This window comes from Mesitornis unicolor, unplaced genomic scaffold, assembly GCF_000695765.1.
Source record: "Mesitornis unicolor isolate BGI_N332 unplaced genomic scaffold, ASM69576v1 scaffold39335, whole genome shotgun sequence".
In the NCBI taxonomy this organism is placed as follows: domain Eukaryota; kingdom Metazoa; phylum Chordata; class Aves; order Mesitornithiformes; family Mesitornithidae; genus Mesitornis; species Mesitornis unicolor.
This window is the reverse complement of record NW_010188299.1, coordinates 53,217-68,566: the sequence shown is the minus strand read 5'-3', so window position 1 is coordinate 68,566 and position 15,350 is coordinate 53,217. Positions and strand designations below refer to the sequence as shown.

Sequence of the window (15,350 nt, the reverse complement as noted above, 5' to 3'; positions counted from 1 at the left end):
TGAACCTCAAGCATCCTTTTATTTCTGTCGGCTGTTGCTAAATGACTTGGGAATGAACTCCTGGGATAGAAGGTAGGAAGAGAGGATTCAGAACACATTTATGGCACTCCTGCTCTTCTCACTTCTATCCCGAAATGCATACCCACTTAAGAAAGCAAAAATTATATAGCTGGGTGGTAGTAGGAGCAAGCTTTTGAACTTCTACATATACAGGCTTCAGTGATTAATTTCAATAGACATCTGCAGATTGCTTATAATAATAATAATAAAAATAATTTGAATCATGCTAATTTTATTCCCTTCTCTTAGGCATTTGAATGAGAAAATACTGTGTCTGTACTGTACTGCATTTCCTTCAAATCTTTTTTTATGTATTTATAGAAAAAGCTTTCATCTTCTTAAGAAAAATTCAAAATTACTGCGAGAACTGAAAAATCTGGATTCCCGCCAATGGTAGGTAACGTTTACTAAACACACCATTGATAAGGTTAGCGTTTTCAAAGAAATAATAAGTACGTCACCAAACAAAGAAAAAAATCACTAAAATTGCATGTGCTAGCAGTACAGATATTTATATGAAAAATGGATTTTTCTAAAGAGTTTTGTAGCCTGAATGGACAAGCTATTTTCACTGGTACTATATACATAGAATTCAAAATCAGTACCAAATAGTAAGACACAGCAGCCTATTTCCTGTTTTCTGTAGCTGGAAGGGGAGGGAAGAAGTTCCAAAGTTTTTTTGACATTGACTCAACTCACACAAAGGACTGTTTTCTGCAGGATGATCCCTGTGTCAGGAGCAATATTTTAAGGGGTAATTTCCATACAAGTACTCTACAGCCAGGTAGTGGCAGAATAGAGTTCTGAATATTCTGTTTTGTTTTTCATTACCTGACATACAGCTATTTGGAAAATGTCTGCAGCATTACAGAGTTCTGATTTTCTAGTATCCCAGCAATTTTCATACCAGATCCACTGTGCTTGTTTGCAAAGAAGCCCATTGTCACTGTCAGCCTTGTAAAACTCAACCCAGGACCTGAAAGTCAATAAAGTTTTTTCTTTCTTGTTTATCATCAGCCTGTAATTAAAATTCTGTAGCCCAAATGATGCCCTCATTAACACCTGTGCAATCCTACTGACTCTACCAAGGCTGCACAGATGTAAGCAATTAACCCTGTAATTGGAACTTGGTCATTGACTCTTTTGCTGATGCACAGAAGGAATAGGCTGGGCTCCCCTCTCTGAACTGTGGTGCTTCTGCAGTGTGGTCATGGGGGAAAAATGGTGAAAATGTATTTCTGCAGAGGAAATTAAGTGATGTATTTGTGTGCGTAAAAACAGTGGACATGTAGAGTTAAACCTGGACACCTGTGCATAGCTTTTGAGTGCAGGTGATCTGAAAAATAACTTTGAGCTATAACTTCATTTACTTTTATTTCTTTTCATATCTAATTACAGCCGTGAAACCCACAAGATTGCAGTGTTTTACATTGCAGAAGGACAGGAGGACAAATGTTCAATACTGTCCAATGCGAGGGGAAGCCAGGCGTATGAAGATTTTGTTGCTGGACTGGGCTGGGAGGTAATAGTCATAAATTTAGGCAAGCTAACATGCTAGATCTGAAGACCTACAAAAATCAGTGTAAGCCAGTTAAAATAGATAAATGGAAAACAATGCATACATCTCTGCGTATCTTTTAATTCTCAAAGAACAAAAAGATAAATGTTAATACACACTAATATTTAGCTGTACTTAAAAGATCACGTTTTTAGCAGAATTCTGTAAATCCACATGCTACTTCTGGATGAACACATCCCTCCTGTTCCTGATGGACAGGTGGTGCTGCAGTGGTTGTTTCTGCTTTCTGCATCATTAAGAACTATAGCATAATTTTACCTTAATTTTAGCTCCTTTTAGCTTTTCACGTGGTCACACCACTTACCCAACCATGTGATTGCTTTACAAAGGACCAAAATGTTTGGTTTTAGTTTGTGTTGTTGAAATAGTGTGTCAGTAACCTAAATGTCATGAGCATTTATTTTTTGGAAATAAATAGTAGCTGCATCTCATGTTTAAGGATTTAAGTGACATAAGGTCTAGAAGGAGAGGGAGCATCCTCAGACTAACACAGTTGGGAAAACAAACAAGGTTTTTGGAACACAGACTTGTCTCCAGAGAGGCATTTCTGCTGAATAATCTTGAATTTCTTTTGCAGTTTTTCTGATGGTTTATATTTTCTCTGCCCTTCATCATTATATAAAGCTGTGTATGCTTTGAGGGGGCTTGCTAAGCCGTGCGCAGCCCTTGGAGCAGCTGCATATGGCAGAATGCTTTTCCTTCCTTGCTGCTATTTGCTGGAAGGAAGGTAAAAAATAGCCCTATAGATAATGACTCAGTACCGAGTCAGGAGATGTTTACTTTTAGTAAATGTCAAATACAGGAACGGGAAACAGATCTCACCCAAAGATCACAGACCTGCAGGGGACAACCTTTTCTCTGGGATGGCCACAGAATTCTAGAGTGGTAAATTCACCAAGTCTTGATACATAAGTAAATACTGATTCTGATCAGTACTGATCAGTCTTTTCAAATACCTTCTAATTTTGACTTTCAATCAATCAGGTTGATCTTTCAACACATGGTGGGTTTATGGGCGGCCTGCAGCGCAATGGCAGCACAGGACAAACAGCACCCTATTATGCTACCTCTACTGTGGAAATAATTTTTCATGTGTCTACAAGAATGCCATCAGATTCAGACGATTCACTGACCAAAAAGGTACATCGCCGTGTATTTCAAAACGTCTGTAGTCTCCAACTGCTTAAATTAAAGTTTAAACTGAAAACAGATTGTGCTAACTGGTCCTCAGGCCATCTTTGCTGTGCCACAGGGTGTTCTGCAGCTAGATTATCTGAATTAAATGGCATCTCAACTCTGGATTCTGAAACACAATTAACATTTCCATGGTAGCCTCAAATACCACCATTAGTAATAATATTAGCAATAATTTCATTTGTATGTTGTCTGCCTGCCAAAACTGTTGTAGTTTGGTAGAACAAAACAACCAAGTGCAGCATAATAAAACCTTACAGATGAATCGTCCAGTGTGTAACAGAAAAGAAAAGAAGTGAAAGAGAAGTGACAAGCATAGTACCAAAAGCAGCCAGCTGATATTTAAAGCCATTATCCAGTTATTCACTATTCTGACAAGCAGCTTCAAAGATGGCCAGAACCCAGCCCAAAATTTTGTTGGTATCAGTACTTAATCATTTGTCTTTCCTAACAAGGAGTGATTTGAGATTATGGTGCTTGCCAACTGCTGCTTAGAGTCAAAGGAGATTTTAGGTGCATACCAAATCTTTGCCTTTTTAATTAGGATTGGCAACTTGTCCTACATAGGTCGTTAATATGCATTAATAAGGCTACTACAGCCATCCAGTCTACCATGTGATACTATTGTGCTCTGAAAATTATCTATAAATATGTCACTGGGGGCTTCTATTTGTTGTCCAGCTAGTTTCAAAATAACATGCTTTTCCGTGAAATAAAAAAGGTGAAATTTTTGATTACCAGTCCTGAAAACTTGCCCAGCATTTAATAGTAAAGCTCGATCATTTATGTTTTTATTGTGACAACTGTCATTCAAAAAAAAAGTCAACAAAATTATATATTTCTCTCTATGTATGCAACTCGTTATCTTTGTATTAGTGGATTTACATGACTATGGAAAAAAGTTATGTGCAAACTCTGGGACAGATAAGTAGGGCTGTGGTACATATTAAGAGTCTGTATAGCCTATGTCATTTTACAAAGCTGGGACTATTGATATTTTTGTTGGTTCTGGCCAGTATTTCTCTAGCTGCTAGTTAAAAACTGCTTTACAGTTTCCCTAGGCAGCGTTCTTCTATGCTCCACTTTTTGTACCATGAGAAATTTTTTTGCAGCATCTACTTTGCTTTAAGCCCATTTATTCTTGCCCTATTCCACCTGGATATGGAGAACAGAGCATTTTGCACCAGACTTATTCATGTTTGAGAACTGCTACCCAGTGTTTCCCAGTCTTACTTTTCCTACACGTTGTGATTGTTTATTCTGATCTTCCCTTGTAAGTCATGGCTCCTGGATTTTATGGAAATATAGCAAAGGCAGTGAAATATCGTCTAGCTGTTGCGTGATACATACTCGGGAGAGGAGAGAGCACAGTCTGACAGAGCTACCACAAGGGGAGAAATGGATTTTAATTGCAAACAGTCTATTTTACTAATACTCCTAATTCCCACCCACGTTAGGGATTAACACAGACATTGAGAGAGTCTGGTTATTCTGTTTAATTGTCTTCTCTATGTTTTCTTTAAGAGAATTTCTTCTTTGTGAGAAAGAAAAAGCAAAAGCATTTATTAGTTGTCAGCCTCCAAGTCTTGAGGCGCTCGGAAACAAGGCCAGCTCCAGTACATATTATCCACAGAAAATACTGCAAAGTAATTGCTTTAAGACTTAACCCCCCCCACCCCGCTTAAATCTGCTATAGGAATGGTACCCTGCAGGGATCAAACTGTGTATTGCTGTAAAGAAGGACAAAGCTCTGAGCAACCTAATGGACCTCGGGAGCTGGTCCTGCTGCAAGCAGTGGGTTGGACCAGATGACTTCCAGAGGTCTTTCTTAATGTGTAATATTCCATGGTTCCGTGCTTCTGCACAGAACAGTTTCATTTAATTTGTCACAGCTCTTTTGTAAGCAAGCATGTATTTCTGTGCAAATTAGCACAGACTCTAACAAATTTTACAAAACTGCAGATAAAAGTGAAGGCAAGATGCATTTCAGCAGCACTGTAAAATTTCTGGAATATTGGTAGCTCTCTGATTCTTTGCAAATGCTGATGAATTAACTGCTCTGCATTTGAAACCAGTTTTGAGCATGAGCACATAGCCAAACTATTTCTAAAAACAATATTAAACATCCTGCAAGTACTCTTATAACCCTAAAAGTGTCAGTTTACTGAAATTTCACTGGTGAACCTTAGCTGTGGAGCCACGTACTGAAACACATAACGGCAAGTACATTGATGCTTTAACAGCAAAATTACTCAGTCTGCACAAGTCCCATGTTGATTTTGGCAGCTTTTGCACGTGCAGACCACAACTGGCGTGTGTGCTTGAAAAGAAACAAGTGCCTGCCTGCAACATACTCTTAAACAAGAGGAAAATGTATTTATTTTCCCCACCTGTTGGTACTGCACTTGTGAATTCTGCAGTACCCGGTTAGGTGTTGAGATCAAATGTAATGTTGCTTCTAGGATCGTGGCAGCTCTCAAGATCATCAGAAGTATTTTAATGCTTCCATTTGCTCACTGAACATAATGCGTGCTGGTCTTAAGTCCTTGCCTCAGATTATTTGGATGCTATGTCCAGGTTAAAAAGGTTATTTTATATTTATAGCTTCTTTCTGTTAATGCTTTTTTTTTCATAGCAGTGAGTGAGAGGAAGGCAGATTATGGTGCTGTCATTCAGTACCTGCTCCATTTTGATGTTTGCTGCAGTAGAGCTATATATGATGTTCGAGGACAACATTACCGGGAAGAGAAAATTTTATCACGTTGCTAATCAGGATGCAATGAGGGCCACAACTTTTTTTCTTGCCTTCCCCCTGCTTCCATCAGATAGGGTTGCATGGATACTATCTGGTATCTAAAGTCCCCCTTATCTCTGAAATCTTTGTCGTTTCTGTGGTTTCTTCTCTGCTTATTTTGCCTACAGACAGGCAAAAAGAATTCAATACCAATCAGTGTACTTGGCTTGCGAGCTCCGGAGCTGAACAGAAGGTCTTACCACCTGCTGGCCAAGGAAGCAGTACAGCAGGCCATAAATTCTGTGGGCTGGGGAATTAAGCAGATGCAGTAATTTTACTGAAATATGTTATTATGGTTCTTTATTTTTACTGAACACAAGAGGATAAATTCATTCCGGGTGTAAATTCACAAGAAGTAGTGCACTTCCACTGAGGATTATCTTGACCCCTTATTTTTGTGTAGCGCAGTTGTTACTTGCAGTTTTTATTCCATTATTTGAAGTATATGCTGACATATTATGTTGTTCATTCAGGTGGAAAAAAAAAAAGGGGGGGGAAACCTCTTCAAATAAGACTTAACCCTGAAAGAAATCTTTTCTAGTGGAATAATCAAAATTCAGCTGGTACCTTTTGCTGCTGTATGGTTCAGCATCATTGGTTCTAAACTTTTTTCTTATCTGACTGTCTTGTGGCAAGAATGAAAATCAATCATAGTAACAGCACCCTACCATCCCCTGCCTTGTTCTAGCTAAATTGTACCTAACGGTTTAAAAATGAGCTGCCGAATTTTTAAGTGATTTATTCCATTTTCTCCATTGTCATAGCAGAACTTTTTCGATTCAGAAATCTGGTTGCAACCCCATACTGAACTCTTGCTCCTTCGCCGCAGAAATTTGTTAGCTGGAGCTAGATTAGATTTTTAGCAGCTAATCTAACTGCTGTAGGGGTTTGCAGAGTGGGGACAGAGCTGTGCTATTGGATTTGTCCAATTCATTTGACTCCAGGACTATAATTGCACTTATGTCTTACAAGGCTTTTATAGCCTAGGGCTGGCAAGCAGTAGAAAAACAAATTGGCAGTGATACAGTAAGAGTGAAAGGGAATGAAAGGCACACATTATCAGTCTCCAGGCAGCGCTGCTCTGGCAGGAAGTTTCTCGGTTAATTTACAAATAAAACTTAGATTTTAGGATGGGTACACTGTCAGCCAGACAATGGGGATGTCAGCCCCGACTGTTACTTAGCGCAAGTAGCAGCCGTGCCTCCCCAAAAGCAGGAATTCTTCAGTCAAACAGACGACTCCTCTCTGGAGCCAGCTGGCTGTGTAATGCAATTAGCAGGGAAAGGAGGTCAGGCCATTAGGTGTGGACCGTGACCGGTGTCAGCGCGGCGCGTTGCCTGGCAGGCAGCGTGCGGCCCGGCCGAAGCAGGGAGCCTTGCGAGCTCTTTGCTTGGAGCGAAGGGAAGCAGCGGCGCTCGGCGAGGCTGCCTGCACGGCTTCAGGAGCTGCCGGCTGCGCTCCGGCGCCTGGATTGGGGCTGAGGAAATGCAGAGCAGATATGATTAACAGCGGCGTGACGCACGTCAGGAGCTATACATTGACCTAGCTTCCAGGCGTTGGGTGCTCAGCGTAGCCCAGACATCAAGCAGTGGCTGTGTTTTAAGCGTGTGTGGCTGAGAATGTATTTGTTTTGTTCATGTTAGCAAAACTGCTTTCATCTGCAGGCTAAAAATCCATGCGCTGGCAGCTTGCTCAGGGGGCAGAAGCGATGGCAATTTCAAGAGCTGCCTTCCCTGAACATTTGTAGAGAGATTGTTCAAGTCGACAATAAACTTTAAAAATCTGACTACTGCTTGTGGTTGAGCCAGTCTGTTGTTTGGTTTTGCTTTTAAATATGTATCTTATTTCCTGGCTGCTTTGGGATTTTTTTTAATGTCTTTTTTTTTTTTTTTTTTTTTTGTCCCTACCCCTAAACTGCAAAGAGAGCCTGGATGGGACTGAGGCTCCCAAGGCATCGTCTGTGTTGCTTTGGACCTTAAGGCAAAACTAGCTTACGTCCTTCAGGGTAGCAAGCCTGCCCCACAGCTTATATTCTGAATGAACCATAAAGGAAAACAGCAGCTGGCTTGTCGTCACTGATAAGATTATTGTAATGGTTTTTATCAATGAAGTTATCTTTCAAGAACAAGTTTTTTTTAATAACACCAATTTGATATTTGTAACACTGTACCTTATAAATGTGATGATTAAGGATTTATGACTTCAAAACAATAACAGGTAGTAACTCAGGCTTTAAAATGAGTTACTAGCATGTGATGAGGATTGTAGCAAAAGTAATAATTTATTATCACGCAATATTTGCAAGGTTTTGCACTCTTTAGCCATCACCTCCTGCCTCAAACAAGCACAGCAAGCCTCAGGTGATCTGACTTTTCCCTGTTTACTGAGTTTTTCTTGGATTTTATATAAGTACTGGGATTCTTCAGTATGGAAAGTGTTTCTTTATTATCAGAATAGTTTTTTGTGGTTTAAAAAGAGTCTCTTAAGCAGTATTTGGACATACTTTGATTACTGTTTTTTATAGTGGTATGTGCTATTTATCACTCCAAAAGCAATAAGAGGCAAGGCAGTACAGACCCTTTCTTCATGGTTTGTTTTTGTAGAAAGAAGAGCTGTGTTCCCTTTGTGAATTGCCCTGTGCAACTGGACAGTTGCCTCACCTTACACGATTCTGCTTCCATATTTATTTGTTGTGCTTGAAGCAGAGGTTGCTAAATCCTGCCGTCATTGGCTTTCTGTGTGTTGCGAAGCTGATGCCAGAGCTCACTCTAGTATCAGGATGTGTTGGGTTCAGCCTGATAAATGGTGGGCACTGCTTACAAATCATCGCCATTGGGCTGCTCTGAATACAGCTGGCGAGAGCAGGGTCCTTCCTTCGCTCGGCTCTTGCAGCAAATTGCAGCTCAGCTTCAACTGCGTGCAGGAAAGCCCTGCCAGGCACTTAAATGCCCAGTATGTATAACCTGTTGTGCACAGAGTCTTGTAGCCAGGCAGATTTGGGGGATTTTAGGACTAAACTTTGCACCATGCTTTTAATTACTCGTAGGGTGGCCTAGCAGCATCTGCTCACAGAAAGTGAAATCAGGAATTTGACGCACATGTAAATTACTGCTTGGGTTTGTGTGTATCAGTCTGCACTGTGATATTACCAACATATGTATTCTCTTGGATGTTGCTTTATTTTTACTGAACAACTAATAAAATATAAGAATGCACAGACATCAGGATGACAACGAGGACAGTAATTTGTACTGATTTTTGTGCATGTAAGCTCTAGTAATAGTATCATTAGTGTTTCCATCTTTTTATAAGACACAAATGGTCTGTATTTTCTTCAAACAGAACTAGAAATGTCTTTTATTTGTAGGAGTAAATAAAATACAACTGTCTTCTGTTTCATTTAAAATAAACTGAGAATCTGAGTCACTCTATAAGCTTAGCTTTCTTTTACTCTGCTAGAGTAGGAACTGTTAAGTTTTAACTTTTTTGTTCTCATTCTGTATTATGTTTTTGCCACGTGTCTCTCACAAGACGGGTCCAGTTTGCCACCCAATATGTAGGAGTGAAAGTCGTAGCTTTTAGAGGCGCTACTTGGTTCTGAAGAGAGAACATTCAGTGGTACAATGTAGGCTGAAACAGGGTGTGTTGAGATTCCTTGGTTGTTATTTACCAATGAAAATCACTACCTTTTTTTTTTCTTTTTACTATTTTTCCCTTCACAGAGACAGTGAAGAAGGCAGAGCTATGTTTTGGCTTCTTTGTTCGGTCTATTGTGCACATTGTTCCAGGGACTAGCACCAAATTGGTAGAGGGGGGGAGGGTGATGTTTTAAGCTTTAAGTGAGACTTAAATTCTCTTTATGCTTTGGGCTGGCATTCTGCACGTGGATTAAATTTTAACTTTAAAGCTTACAGTTGAAATTATTGTGCGTAGCTTGTACATGATTGCCAAATACCTTTTGCCATCTGTTAGATCACCTCCAGTTCCTCCACTAACAAAGCGAACACACAGGCTTTAGATGCATTTTCTATATATCACATTTAAATTTTATCCATATTTTAGGCAACTCCACATAAAAAGGTAACTCCTACAGTCTTCCCCATTCTTCTCTGAACCACGTTGCCCAGATATTTTGCTTACATTTTCAAACAAAAGTTCTCTCCAGGCAGAGTCAGAAAGGAGATATTTGTAATACAGTGAATTCAGTAATAGTGGTTCATGGTGGAAAGTTTCTTGACATCTTAAGTCAAGGCGTTTCATATTTCTGTGACAACTACCTTATTTTAGCTGTAATGTGATGTTCTGTTGGTTAATGTTTTGTTCCGGTAGTGCAGATTTCCATCTTAAATTAATGTAGGTAATGTACATTTACATATCGTGCTAATGGCTAGTTTGATAATTACTTAATTAAGCCATCAGACAACAATGTGTTCTGAATGAAGCAAATAATTTAGCTGATCTTTTCATGAGCAACTGGAGAAAAACAATATTTTAACTTTTTCTGTAATGAAATATTTCTACTATTGAGCATTGTAATTCAATTTGTAAGCCATGACCCCTCATAAACTGTTGTTATCACTCTGATTAATAAAGAGCCAATTTGCTGTTGCAGCTTCGTCACTTGGGAAATGATGAGGTTCACATCGTCTGGTCTGAACACACCAGGAACTACCGCAGAGGCATTATACCAACGGATTTTGGAGATGTTTTAATTGTTATTTATCCAATGAAGAATCACATGTTTTTCATAGAGATAATGAAGAAACCAGAGGTATGTTTCCACTGCTTTATTAGATCTATCGTATGTGTTATGGAAGTGACCAACAGTTTGTTCCTTAAATAAAGCTCAGTGTTTTATAGTTTGGTTTTTTTCCCCAGCAAATACGAAATATAGCCTGTCCATCTCAGTTTAAAAGTACGCTGAGCAATGAGCTTTTATTTTAAAACTAGGATTATTAATAGCAGTCAAAATGGCTACTGATTCATTTTATATTCATACTTTGCGCCTAAATAAATATTTCAGCCTTCTCAACCCATAGGAGTTCTTGTACAAAGAACAATGTTTAAAATCATTGTGGATTTGCAGTGCGAGGCAATAAAAGCAAAAGAATAAAGATTTGGGTTCCTTGTTTCCTATTAATTCACCCCATACAGATTGATTACTGTTGTACATATGGTACCGTGCATAACCTTGCATGTTTTTGAGACCGTTATCGTAATCTGACTCGATGGGATGATGTGGGCATTGGATGTCCTTACATTAAACCAAGTATTTGAGGTTTAGTATTTTCGTCTTTAAATCATTATGCCACCACAATTTAGACAATTTTTGGAAATAATGGATCTTTTTCATTGCAAATGTCAAATGTTTGTGTGTGTGTGTACATCTGTGTATACGTATAAACAAAACAGCTACTTTAATAAATACTCATCTGGTACGTTATGGATGCAAAAACATATATAAAGTATATTTTATGAAAGTAATCAGTGTGATAAATACTGTTTCCCTTATGTGAGGGACAATATTTGTCGAAGAGAATACCAGCTGTGGAAGAATGCATACATCAGATGACGTTTACCAGCTGTATACAATATTTTTTGAGTTGTGAATGATGGAGCTATTATATCTTAATGACCAGTGGCTTGCCAGTAGGCATTTCAAGCTTAATTTTTTTTAATATAAATTGAAAAAGTGGGGTTTTTTTCCTACACTTGCTTTGAGCTCTGCAATTTACTTCTTGAGAGTCTTAGCTGTTAATGTTCCATCAGAAAAATCAGAATTTAGAGTTATGAACACGCTTGCAAATTCTCTGAACCAATCGAGAAAAGCTATGTCATCTTACATATTAGTCAAAAATACCCAACGGGCAGAAAGAATAATAGCTAACTGGAAATTTAGTGTTATCCCTACATTTAAAGTACAAACCATTACAATGTAATAAAATTAATCCAGACATTTCCAGGGCAAGTGTGGCTGACCTTTTGTTCACCAGCTACTGACCCCAGGGTGAATGAAAGAGGCTTGCAGAGAGAAATGTCTGTTGTTTGGCTTCAGTCCCTGGTATTTAAATTGCATTCCCTAATCAAATGAAAAGGCTGTCCTCTCTATCAGGTTACAGAATCCATGGCAACATTTGGCCTTTTATATACATAATGTTAGCCTTTTTGTTTGCATCTAAGTAGAGACACCTGGAGCAATGTTAACATTAACCGATTTAGCATTAATAGCTTCATTATATAAGAATTTCTGATCAGATAGCTGTTACTTTTGTTATATTGCTTCAGCTTGTATTGTTTTCATTTTTTATCTCCCTGCTTGGCAACCGGGCAATGATTTGCAAATTTTTTTTGTCTTGATTAATTAAGCAATATAATTATCAGGAACCGTGATGCAGTCTTTGCTCGACAAAGCTTCTGACAGAAGACAATAGTAAGTCTGTTAGTGTGAATGCATTCCACGCGTCACAGATGCATGAGGATATTCTGAACAATGAGACGAAAAGCTGCCTGCAAAAGAGGACAAAGAATGCCAGGCAGACTCTACACACTGCACATACCGCCAGGGACATACTGCGGGTTCCCTGGGACACAGATGCCTCGTTAGATTGCAGCTAGTCATCAGAGATTAATTCTCAGCCATTTGGTACAATAATTTACCCATTCCCCACTCTTTTAACTAGTGCTGCTTGCTATAGAGGAGAAGGCTTTGTGCTCAAAAGGTTTATTTAACCTTGCCTACTTTTACTGCGTGCAACAGAAATAATTATTTTTTTTCCTTGGAAATTGTAATGAAGCAGGTGTTTGCAATGAGCTGAATATTAATTTTTGTTTCATGGATAACTTCCATTGACATTTGGAGTACTTGGGGAAATATTAAAGGGAAAGGAAATTTCCCCCTTTTTTTTTTTTTTTCAAATTGATTCCTGTCAAAACATAACTCTTTTTTAACCATTCAAAACACTGCTTCCTGCAAATGTGTATTTAATACCAACTTGCAGAAAAGTGCTGAGCAGTGAGCACGTCCCTGTGCATTCAGCTGGTGTGGTGTTCCCCCCCCCAAACTCCTCGTTAAGGCAAAGCCCTCTGTACAGATGGAAGCTGACGATATGCGAGTTCCATTGACTTTAATGACCCTCAGCATGGCCGCTAGATCTGCTCAGGAATTAATAATTCCAAGCTTTGTGTCCAGGCGGGTGTATGGCCCAGTTGTGTGCTCCCCACATTACAGTGCACTCTGTGCAGCCCCAGCCTGCCCAGGAGCAGCGGGGCAGGGCAGCAACGCCATCGCAGGTCTCCGGAGGGTTAGCCCCACACGTTGAAAAGCTAGGAACCAAGCTGGGGAAGTACTGGTTTTCTTTGGTGATGTAAAATCAGTCGCTCTCCTAAAATCACTTCCATCCTTCGCATTATTTTCTTTTTCCATCTGCCAGTGCGCGCCAACTTGGAGTGATTAAAAAAATGTGTACTTTTGGGCAAAACATGTTCTTGAAATAATATCCTTGATTATTTGAAACATGCTTGAAAAAAGTGTGTTTCCCAATTTCATGAAAGGCATGCCAAAAAGCACCCGCTGCAGTCTTATCTCTATGGTGTAGAGACAGAGTTCAGGGATGGTAAGGAAAGCTCTCAGATTTTAGGGTTCAGCTTGAATCAGCTTACTTTTCTGTTAAAAGAAATTCTGTCGTATCGAAAAGTATAATTTATTAGAGTATGACTACTAAACTTTCAGAGGAAACAATTATTGAACTTTTTGCTTTAAAACGTCAGACAGATTGGAGATATTTTTGATAAATTTGCTGGATAGCGCCCACTGAAAGATATCTTTAAATGTGAGCATATGTACATGTATTTATATACACACATGTATAAGGTGCATAAAATATACACACCTTGTCTGTATTTTAAGTATATAAATTCTGTAATACTGTGTTAAGAAAATCTGCCACATTCCCTAGACTCCAGGGGGTTTTGAAACAGTGCAACAAAATCCTGTAAGCAAAAATTGCTTGTCAAAAGCCTGGCAATGAATTTCTCTGTACAGCAACATATGTAAGTGCTAATCTGACTTTAAATATCTGATATATGTATGTTGGTATCATTTTCATATTAGTATATGCTTAATCTCCTTATTTGTACTTACAGAGAATTATAGTTTTAAATTGTTTTTCCACTTCTTGTCAATAATTGTAAATAGAGTATGTGTTAAAAATTTCGCTTAGAAATGTTACTGCTTAAAGAGGAAAAACTTGGTGCTTCTAGAACATTGTGGCTTTGGTGGCATAGATTTTCTTGTTTTCTTCACCTTTCCAACTGCCTAGATGGTAATGCTAGCATCAAAAAAAGGCAAAACCACTTTGGAAGCATTTTACACTGTTTTTTTTGGGGAGTGGGTAGTTACTTTAAGTAAAGGAATGACAAAAAACTGTGTGAAGAGACAGATGTCATTTGCAGATGTTATATTAAAACCAAATTTCTTCTGTAATTCATTGCCACTGCTAATTAGAGGAATTCCCTGGATGCAGGGGATTTATATTATTCCCTTTGTCCATTTATTGAATGACTGTCACTGTCACCCACAAGCAGTTGCAGAAGAATAATAGAGTGTGTTTATTTATGCGATAAGCCTCTGTACAGATGGAAAAAATCCATAGCTTAAATATTGATAATTGCTGCTAGCTTCTGTTTAGGGTTTTCGTTGGGTTGTGAGTTGTTTTGGTGGGGTTTGGGTTTGTTTTTTTTTTAATTTTGAGTCTGTGAAGGGGAAGTTAGTTTGACTACTTGTAAATACTAAAAGTTATTATATGTTTACACATTAAAAATTTCACAGTTTGACATGGCAAAGTCTATTACATGTATGCAATTCCAGACATTTTTCATTTTTACAGAGTCTCTCTTTTACCTAGTGTAGCCTTTCTCTGAAGAGCCATGTGTCACCAAATGACTGGATATGATGGTTTCCTGAAGGAGCAGGGTTTTTACGCCTTGACAGGCTGTGCTGGGGTAGCCCTGTGCGTGCCTGTCCCAGCCTGTTCACAGGACACCACCTCTGAGATGTGGTGGTTTTCTGCCACCTCCTCTGCATCCCACAGACCTCCTTATCTTGGATCAGCTTGTTTGTTTGGGTTTGTTGGGTTTTTTTCCTTCAGTGAAGTCCCTGGAAGGAGTTTATAGAGGGCTACTGAAACAAATACTTCTTTGCAAAAACTCCTGCCAGTGTAGGATTCAGCCAGTGAATTAGGGTCTGCTGTTGGGATGCAAGAGGGGAAACGTTTCTTAATATCCACTCAAAATGGAGTATCAGTTTCAAATTCATAGATTAATTTTGTTCATATGCATAACAAGGTCATGTTTGCACCACTAAGTATTCTGTGAAATGTGCATATACATGTAAATTATACTGATGGCAATTATGGAAGATGTAAAAACTTAAAATAAAAAATTAGGATATTAGTATCACACTGGAAGTTTCGGTGTGGAAAACAATTTGGTCATACCATTTCACAGGAAAATAATGTACCCCTTCTGTAGTGGGTCTGGTGCTTAGTATCCCAAACATCAATAATATAATGCAAGAAGACCTAGAGCAAGCTGATGCTTGTATTGTAACCAAATAACTTCACTGTCTAGAGCGGGGCAGTGTCAGACTTGCCTCCTCTTGCCTCCCTGGCACCTTGCTCAGACAGCAGATGCTGTGCTGTGAAAATCCCCCAAGAGCTGGGCTTG

The 15,350-nt window shown here is 38.9% G+C and overlaps 1 protein-coding gene across 1 annotated transcript in view; it reads left to right on the top strand.

Annotated features, from left to right (window-relative positions):
* Positions 1-15,350, top strand: part of LOC104541602 (ral GTPase-activating protein subunit alpha-2-like) — a gene marked incomplete at its 5' end in the record, with an annotated part of 67,788 nt that overhangs the window by 7,049 nt on the left and 45,389 nt on the right. Inside the window, 5 exon segments of the mRNA XM_010185708.1 lie at positions 1-72; positions 382-453; positions 1,459-1,582; positions 2,624-2,779; positions 10,240-10,398. The exon segment at positions 1-72 is cut by the window's left edge and continues 17 nt beyond it. Of these exon segments, the coding sequence (XP_010184010.1) occupies positions 1-72; positions 382-453; positions 1,459-1,582; positions 2,624-2,779; positions 10,240-10,398 (583 nt within the window).